Source organism: Triticum aestivum, chromosome 7D, assembly GCF_018294505.1.
Source record: "Triticum aestivum cultivar Chinese Spring chromosome 7D, IWGSC CS RefSeq v2.1, whole genome shotgun sequence".
Lineage (NCBI taxonomy): Eukaryota > Viridiplantae > Streptophyta > Magnoliopsida > Poales > Poaceae > Triticum > Triticum aestivum.
Window position 1 is genome coordinate 508,436,085 of NC_057814.1, and position 9,153 is coordinate 508,445,237.

Here is a 9,153-nt window from a genome sequence, read left to right on the forward strand (position 1 = left end):
CCAACTCCAGTCCGGCATAGAGTGAAACAGAGGCTTGGTATTTTTGTGGAGGCTTTTAGTGAAAGATATCTTGGTCTTCCTACAGCTGTGGGAAGGATCACCAGCTAGACTTTCGATCACATTGGAGAAAGAGCTCGTGGCAGTATGCAGGGATGGTCTGAACGTAACTTTGCTTGCGCAGGAAGAGAGACTTTGCTGAAGTCTATCATCCAAGCTATCCCTATTTTCAGCATGTCATGTTTTAGGCTTACGAAAAAAGTATGTAAAAAATACACCTCAAATATATATGGCTAAATACTGGTGGAGTAGCTCTCTGGACAAAAGGTCTTTGCACGGATTTCCTGGAAGGCGCTTGCATCCCCCAAAGTCAATGGTGGAATGGGATTTTGAGACATGGAACTCTTCAATTTAGCGCTTCTTGGCAAGCATGGTTGGAGGTTCATGGTCAATCCCGATTCCTTGTGTGCCCGTGTCATGAAGGGCAGATACTTTCCGGATTCAAATTTTATGCAAGCTACTGTTCCGCAGTCTGCTTCTCCTATTTGGCGAGCGATTGTGGCTGAACGGGAGGCTCTTCGGTCAGGCATGATCATGCGCGTAGGCGATGGTCGTTCTATATCAATTTGGGACGACAAATGGATACCAGGTACCATACGTATGTCCCCTATGCTCAGACCAACTAATACATCTCTACAATCAGTGCACGAACTCATTGATGATGGTACTTGGACATGGAAAACGGAGCTTGTCCGTGAAACATTCCTAGCCCCGGATGCACAAGCTATACTGAATATACCAATACGTACTGGTGGTGGGGAGGATTTCTTTGCTTGGGCTTTTGAAAATTCAGGTGTGTACTCTGTAAAGTCGGCGTAGCGTGCTCTCGTGAATCAAAAAGAGCGTTTGGCTCTAGAGGAAGGGACGGTTACCGGTACCTCAAAATAGAACAGCAGATGTGGACATCTCTCTGGAAGCTCAAAGTTGTGCCTAAGGTGAGGGTATTTTGGTGAAGAGTGCTACATGGAATTCTCCCTAATGAAGCTACCCTTAAGCATAAACACATTAAACCTCTTAGCATTTGCAATGTATGCCTCGCTAGAGAGGAGGATCTCATGCATGCTTTGGTCTCCTGCTCCCATGCACGTAGATTCTGGGATGAAGCGCAAATATGGTTCGACTTTCGTCTTCCAAGGCTGCATCCTACCACTTGGGCAAGAGATATTTTGTGTGATGATAGGTTCACGGACCAAGTTAGAGCAAAAATCATATCGGTGATGTGGGCTATTTGGCATTCAAGGAACCGATGGACTCATGAGAAGGAACATGTGGATCCGGTGTACTCTGTTCATCGCATAAGAGAAGATCTGGCCTTGCTAGATATACCGGCTGCACAAGCTTGCCAGGGCACGGTTGACGACCTCGTGATATTGTGTTTATCAAGATCAATGTTGATGGTGCTATAAATTCTGAAGCAGGACTCGCTAGTGCCGGCGGTGTTGCTCGCTCTTCTATGGCATTGATCGCTTCATGGTGCAAACCACATGTGGGAGTAACAGACCCACTCATTGCCGAAGCCTTATCACTAAGGGAGGGAGTTCTCTTTGCTCGCTTGCGAGGATTCTCACACGTGATAATGGAAGCCGACTGCCTGGAGATTGTGAATCTCTGAAACACTCGCCACAACTCTCGTTCTGTTGTGGCCCCTTTATTTGTAGAGATTGGAGAGCATGCTTTGTCTTTTGATTTCTTTGTTATTCAACATGTATACAGGTCGGCTAATATCCCAGCCCACCTTTGTGCGAAGCGTGCCAGCTCGCTCGCTGATGGTGACCGAGAGTTGGTCGACTCTGAACCCTCGTTCCTGATCAGTAGCCCGATGGCTGATGATCCCAGGAGCTCTTTTGTTTGAATAAAGCTCTTATGATTTCCCGCAAAAAAAGAAGTACTATGCAAGACTGAGAAAACAATGATCTCCATGTTTCCAGTGGTATTCAGTTCACGCACCAGCATGGTTTTCAGTAGTTCTGCATCTACCTGCTGTTCCATAGCGCACCCACTTCTCTTGCAGCATCACAAGCACATCTCGAGCTCTTCAGATCGAGTTCAATCCTAACCACTCATGTTTCAGGGTATGATCCAAAGTCCAAACAACGCGTCTTTACACTCTCAACGGGATATAGTAACCGTAAAGTGCAACCTACCAAACGCATGTAGAATCAACAACAAAAATGTGCCCGGAACTTCTATATGCACAGCACAACTAAACAAGTTATTAACATCAATTGTGCTACAAACAGTTGAATGAAATAATAAGAAGCAACAATTGCAAACCGTGCAACAGAAAAATGCAACAAGATTTTTAGGGCTGTTGTACCATTATTTTCTAGAACAATACTACAACTACAACCATGTCAAATTCTCAATATAGTGGTCAACTATTAGCTATTGGGCAAAGGGCCAGAAATATGACATTGAAACTCAGCCCAAAATCTCATTCTTTACGCAAGAAATCAAGAAGATTTGGAATCATTTGTCAGAGTAAAACATGTCTAAATCCTGCAGGAAATAAAACTGTTCCAACCTATCACGACAGGCACACGCAAGGTGGCCCCACATTTGACCATCAATCAGCTCCCACAAATGCACATTCTACAATCCAATCCTGAATCCTACATAAGCCAAGTTAGATTTTACGAGAGCATCACATCAACTGCGCTCATATACTAGTTCTAACCAGCAACAGACAGCAACAGTTGACGGTGGTAGATGCAATAGATAGATGCATGAAGAAAACTGCATTATAACAGAACACTTCATTGAGAAGTTGACTATGATGCTACATGCAAGCATTTAATTTAATTAGTTGTGCTCCAAGGTATTCCTGAAGGCAGGTGCAACTTCAAGTAAAATCTGCCTCTTCACATTATCAGTTACAACAAGACCACTAGATCAAGAGGTAAAATCAATCAATTCTTCGGTTCAAGAAATAGTAATATGAGGCATAAAGAATGCTTCAGAACAGGATGTTACTAACTGTAAAATACAGCACCTGCCCTCAGAAATATGTTAACATCTCAATCTACCAAATGCATGTAGAAACTACAGAAAACAAATTGTGCCCGGAACTTTTATATGCACAGCACAGCTAAAGAAGTTATTAACAGCAACTGTGCTACAAACATTGCATGAAGCATCTATCCAAAATGGTTAACAGTTGGATTGAGATAATAAAAGGCAGTAATTGCAAACCGCGCAATAGAAAGATGCAACAAGATTTTCAGGACTGCAGTACCAGTCTTTTCTAGAACAATACTACCACTACCATGTCCAATTCTCAATATAGTGGTGAGCTTAGTCTCCATAAGACCTACCTAACCATCTCCGTCGCTTCCCTGATTATTAGCTATTGGGAAAGGGCCAGATGACATTGAAACCTAGCCTAAGATCTCATCATTTATACAAGAAATTAAGTAGATTTGGACTCATTTGTTAGAGTAAAACATGTCTAAATCCTGCAAGAAAAACCTGTTCCAACCTATCATCACAGACACACGTAAGATAGCCCCACATTTGACCATCAATCAGCCCCCACAAGTGCACATTGCTACAATCCAATGCAGAATCCTACATAAGCTAAGTTTAATTTTAAGCAACACAGCATCTGCGCTCATATCATAGTTACAACCAGCAATAGAGACAGTAACAGTTGACAGTGGTAGATGCAATAGAAAGATGCATGAAGAGAACTGAAATATAACAGGAACTTCATTGAGAAGTTGACTATGATGCAACATGCAGGCATTTTTTTAATTAGTTGTGCTCCAAGGTATTCTAGAAGGCAGGTGCAGCTTCAAGTCAGCAAGGAGTAAAATCTGCCTCTTCTCATTGTCAGCTACAACAAATGGTACAAACAGGAAACACACTAAAAATTGACTAATAAGAAGACCACTAGATCAAGGGGTAAATCAATCAATTCTTCAGTTCAAGAAATAGTGATATGAGGCATAAAGAATGCTCAATATCAAGTACGGAGACGAACACTAGATAAAGAGAATGAAACATGACCTCAGCCCAAGAAAATAGAGACATGAGGTGGATCAGTTCAAAAATATTTCAAAAGCAGAGCGAAACGACTTGGTATTTAGCATCAACACAAGCAGTAGTCACTTCATCCCGAAATGCTACCTAAAGTCTGAAAGAAGCATAACTTTCGTGCAACCACATGACAGTCACTTCTGATCAACACAGCAGGCTCATACTTGATCCAATACATAGACATTGCAACTCACAAGTATACGAAAACAAGGCCATTAAGAAGCACCGCCTCACTCAACAGCCGTCAGATTAAAGGTGAAGCGTCCACAGCGTAACCTTCTAGTGTTGTGAAAAAATCACGCGGAACAAGAGTTTGTTTGAGCCGGTGCCTAGATGCATTGTCTTGGATGCTAGCAAGTAGTTTGCCATCAGTGTCAACGTAAAAGAGCCAATGACCAGCAAGAGAAGAACACTAGATAAACAGAATGAAGCATGCCCTCAATCCTAAACAACTTCTGTTTCATAGTATGATCCGAAGTCCAAACAGCGCGTCAGTGCACTCTGAACAGGATGTTACTAACTGTAAAGTACAGCACCTGCCCACAGAAATATGTTAACATCTGAATCTACCAAACGCGCGTAGAAACAACAACAAAAAAATTGTGCCCAGAACTTTTATATGCACAACACCGCCAAAGAAGTTATTAACAGCAATTGTGCTACAATCTTCGCATGAAGTATCTATCCAAAATGGTTAACAGCTGAACTGATATAATAATAGGCAATAATTGCAAACCGTGCAACACAAAAATGCAACAAGATATTCATAGATTTTCAGGACTGCGGTACCAGACTTTTCTAGAAAAATACTACTACAGACATGTCCAATTCTCGATATAGTGGTGAGCTTAGTCTCCATAAGACCTAACTAACCATGTCCATCATTTCTCTGATTATTAGCTAGTGGGCAAAGGGCCAGAAATATGACAGCGAAACCTAGCCTAAAATCTCTTTCTTTACGCAAGAATCCAGAAGATCTGGAATCATTTGTTAGAGTAAAACAAGTCTAAATCCTGAAACAAATAGAACTGTTCCAGCCTATCATAATAAACACACGGAAGATAGCCCCACATTTGACCATCAATCAGCCCCCACAAATGCATTGCTACAATCCAATGCAGAATCCCACATAAGCCAAGTTTAATTTTATGAGAGCAACACATCATTTGCGCTCATATCCTAGTTACAACCAGCAACACAGAGATAGTCACAGTTAACAGTGGTAGATGCAATAGATAGGTGCATGAAGAGAACTGAATTACAACAGAACACTTCATTGAGAAGTTGACAATGATGCAACATACAGGCATTTTTTTAATTAGTTGTGCTGCAAGGTATTCTAGAAGGCAGGTGCAGCTTCAAGTCAGCAAGGAGTAAAATCTGCCTCTTCTCAGTGGCAGCTACAACAAAGGGTACAAACAGTTGAGTATTAAGAAGACCACTAGATCAAGATGTAAATCAATCAATTCTTCAGTTCAAGAAATAGTGATATGAGGCATAAAGAATGCTTAATAGTATCATGTCAGGAGAAGAACACTGGATAAACAGAATGAAGGATGTCCTCAGCCCAAGAAAATAGAGACATGAGGCGGATAAGTTCGAAAATATTTCAAAAGCAGAACAAAATGGCTTGGTAATATTAGCATCAACACAAGCAATAGTCACTTCATCCCGAAATGGTATCTAAAGCCTGAAACAAGCATAGCTTTCATGCAACCACATGACAGTCACTTTTCATCGACACAAAAAGAAGAAATCAGCAGGCCCATACTTGATCCAATACACAGACATTGCAACTCGCGAGGATACGAAAACTAGGCCGTTAAGAAGCACCGCATCTCTCAACAGCCGTCAGATCAAAGGTGAAGCGTCGACAGCCTGACCTTTTACTGTTCTGAAGAAATCATGCGGAACAAGAGTTTGTTTGAGCCGATGCCTAGAGGGAAAGATGTCTTGGAAGCTAGCGACCAGTTTGCCATTAGTGTCAACGTAAAACAGCCAAAAACCAAAACTGACCAGCAAGAGCATGTCACCACCACCCGAAGCAACGGTCGCATACCAATAGGCCTCACCATCATGGCCTTCAAGCTTTCCCCTGATTTCTGTGATTGGCAATGCAACCCGGTACTTTAAGTCCCAAACCTCACTTTCGTAGTTTGGCAACACCCATATATCAACAACTTCCGCATCCTTGTTACAGCAATAGATGCCAAGCATGTCATCCATCTGAAAGATGAATGACTTGGTGGGATCAGCTGGAGCATGCATCTGCCGAAACGACTCAGCTATGGTGTCAAATACCACCAGTTCCCATCCAGCCTCACAATCCTCCAGTGGGTTCTCGCCTGGGCGATAAAACAGGCACCAATGCAGGCTATCACACACCCGGGCAGGTCCGTGGAAGTAAGCCGACGAGAATTTGGGCTCCGACAACCCGATGTACCTCGGTGGCTGGTCGGATCCCAGCGCAAAGACATAGCAGCCATTTTTGCCTGTAGGCGAGTCACAGTCACTGTCGTCCCCCCAGTCCATTGCACTCCTCCACTGCAGTAACAGCCGGTACTCGCCGGTAGGTCCGTGTAGGTACATCCCCAGGATGTTGAAGTCCGTCAGCGGCGGGAGGGAGGCGTGCTGACGCGTTACCGGGTTGCAGACGGCGAGGCGGGCGCGACTGCCAAGCATGCCAGACTTGGCGATGAGGAGGAGACCGTCGCAGCAGAGCTCCAGACTGAAGGACTCGCCAAGCCGGGCGACGGTGTGGAACTGGGCGTCGGCGGCGGCGGCCCGGTGGTCGAAGGCGAGGAAGGTACGGTGCCCGTTGTCGGCGACGATGGGGAGGGCGGACTGGCGGGCGTGGTGGGCCAGGAGGAAGCGGCGGGTGGAGGTGGCGCGGCGCCAGGCGCGGCAGCGGACGAGGGATCTGGGGTCGAGGCGGGCGAGGATCTCCCAGAGCACGATCTCGTCAGGGAGGTTGCGGAGGAGAGGCGTCGCTCCTGCGGCCGCGGCCGCGGCCTCCGCCATGGTCGGCGGTCGAGGGGGGGTTTGGTGTTTCCGTTTCGGGAGTTAATTGCATAGAAGTATCACAATTCGGGCATCACATGCAGATGCAGATTGGTACCACGATTGCTTCGGGTTTTTTCAAATAAGGCTAAAACGTGTATTTATACGTATTGACGCTCGGGCCCACCCGTCAGGTGCCACGCTGGCCAATCGGTGCGTGCCCGCGCGCTGACTAGGACGAGCCGGTGCGCTGCTGCTCTCCAACCCGGTCCGGTCGCACCAGCTCGCCCCCGCCGCACCTCCTCTCCTCACTCGCTCGAACCCTAGTCTATGGCGTCGGCGACTCCGGCAGGCGGCGGCGAGGGCGTCCACGGCGGCGGTGAGATGCCGTTCTGGCCTCCTAGCGGAACGGCTGGCGTCGACGGCGATGGCGGCGACGACTCCACCTCCGCGTACTCGACCGACGACGAGGAGGAGTCGATGTTACTCAGCATGGAGCAGCGGTTGCGGTTGGTGCAGCAGTGGGTGGCGAACCCTAGCAGCAGCCATGAGTTGACGCATGGACTTGGCGGCGTGCTGTAAGTAACCTTGTCCTCCTCCTGCTCTGGTTTATCCAATTGGGGATTTTTAGGGTTTGTTCATCTTCTTGTTTATCCAGTTGGGGATTAGGGTTTGTCCAATTGTAGTGACTACTATAGGACAATTACAGTAACTAGTAACTCAGTGTATTGCACTCTCAAATTAGTTCAATTACAGTAACAATTTGGGATTATGACCTTGTCTTTTTCCTTGATTTTGCTATTGTGCTGAAATAGTAAAGTACATTGTTCTGTACTGTAAATATTAGACTTACAGGTTACTTTAGTAGCATTGTTCTGTGCTGAAATAGCATCTGTAATAGTAGAGTTAATAGTAAATATTAGACTTACAGGTTACTCTAAATTGTTCTGTACTGTACAGTTGCTCTCCAAATTAAGAGTAATTATAATGAATACATGAAATTTAATTTGTTCTGTAGTTTGGATGAAGACATTTGGCAAGTAAGGATCCATTTTGATGCAAGAGAACCATTGGAGATGAAGTTGTATGGTTCAGATATTACTTATCTGAATTTGGTTGCAGTGATGGAAACCCAAGGATTTAATGCATATGATTGTTTGTTTCACATTGAAAATCCATCTTTAGGAGAGAAAGGGCTGGATTTGGTAGACAGTCATGCAGAATTACAGAAGATAAAGAGGAAGATCCAGGACAAATTGGTGCTTGATTTGCTAGTCAGGGCTTGTCCACCCCCTGTTACTGATTTTGAGTTGCAGAAATGTCAAATGCCAGAGTTGTCCACTGTGGTGTACCAAGAGCCTGTTGTTTTCGATCTGAGTGAGCCTCCTATCTTAGCTGTTGATCAACAAGGAGTAGTTTTTGAGAGTCAATGTAGCAACTCTAGCACACCTCATCCTGCTGGTGTTTGCACACAAGAAAGCAAGAATGCAACAGCCAAGTTGAAAGCAGTTTTGGAAGAAGAAGAAGAGGGATATCAAGGATTTGAGGCATATGAGGACAGTGATGCTAATGCCTCTGATGAGGATGCTCAAATTGGAAATGACCATCATTACATGGGTGATGATGAAGATGTAGAGGTGGAAGAGGGAAAGAGACAGAGAGAGCTAGAAGTACAAGAGGAAGAATCAGATGATGAGCAATCAGAAGAGGAAGAAATGCTGCATTATGAGGGTGACACTGAAGTTGAGGAACCATTTGAGTTAAAGGAAGATAGGACTTTTGAAGAAGAAGAAGAAACTATAGTTGAACCTGTGAAGAAGAAGCAGAAGCTACCAGTTAGAAGAGGACCAACAACTAGGTCACATTCTAGTAAGCTACCAGAGGTTGAACCTGATTTCAGACCATCCTCATCAGATGAAGAAGAGAAGGGGTTGTTGAGGGAGAGTGATGATGATGGTTTTGAGCCATCCTCTTTTGTCCTACCAAAGAAAAGGAAGAGTAGGGCAAAGAAAAGGCCTGCTAGGAAGTGGTACAATGAGAAAATGGAGCAAGCACATG

At 44.8% G+C, this 9,153-nt stretch overlaps 1 protein-coding gene across 1 annotated transcript; it reads right to left on the reverse strand.

Moving 5' to 3' along the window:
• Nucleotides 1-5,646: 5,646 nt before the first annotated feature.
• On the reverse strand, nucleotides 5,647-7,192 carry LOC123169077 (uncharacterized). Its single transcript, XM_044586924.1, has one exon. The coding sequence runs from the start codon at nucleotides 7,114-7,116 to the stop codon at nucleotides 5,947-5,949; it is 1,170 nt and encodes a 389-aa protein (XP_044442859.1). The 5' UTR covers nucleotides 7,117-7,192; the 3' UTR covers nucleotides 5,647-5,946.
• Nucleotides 7,193-9,153: the final 1,961 nt, after the last annotated feature.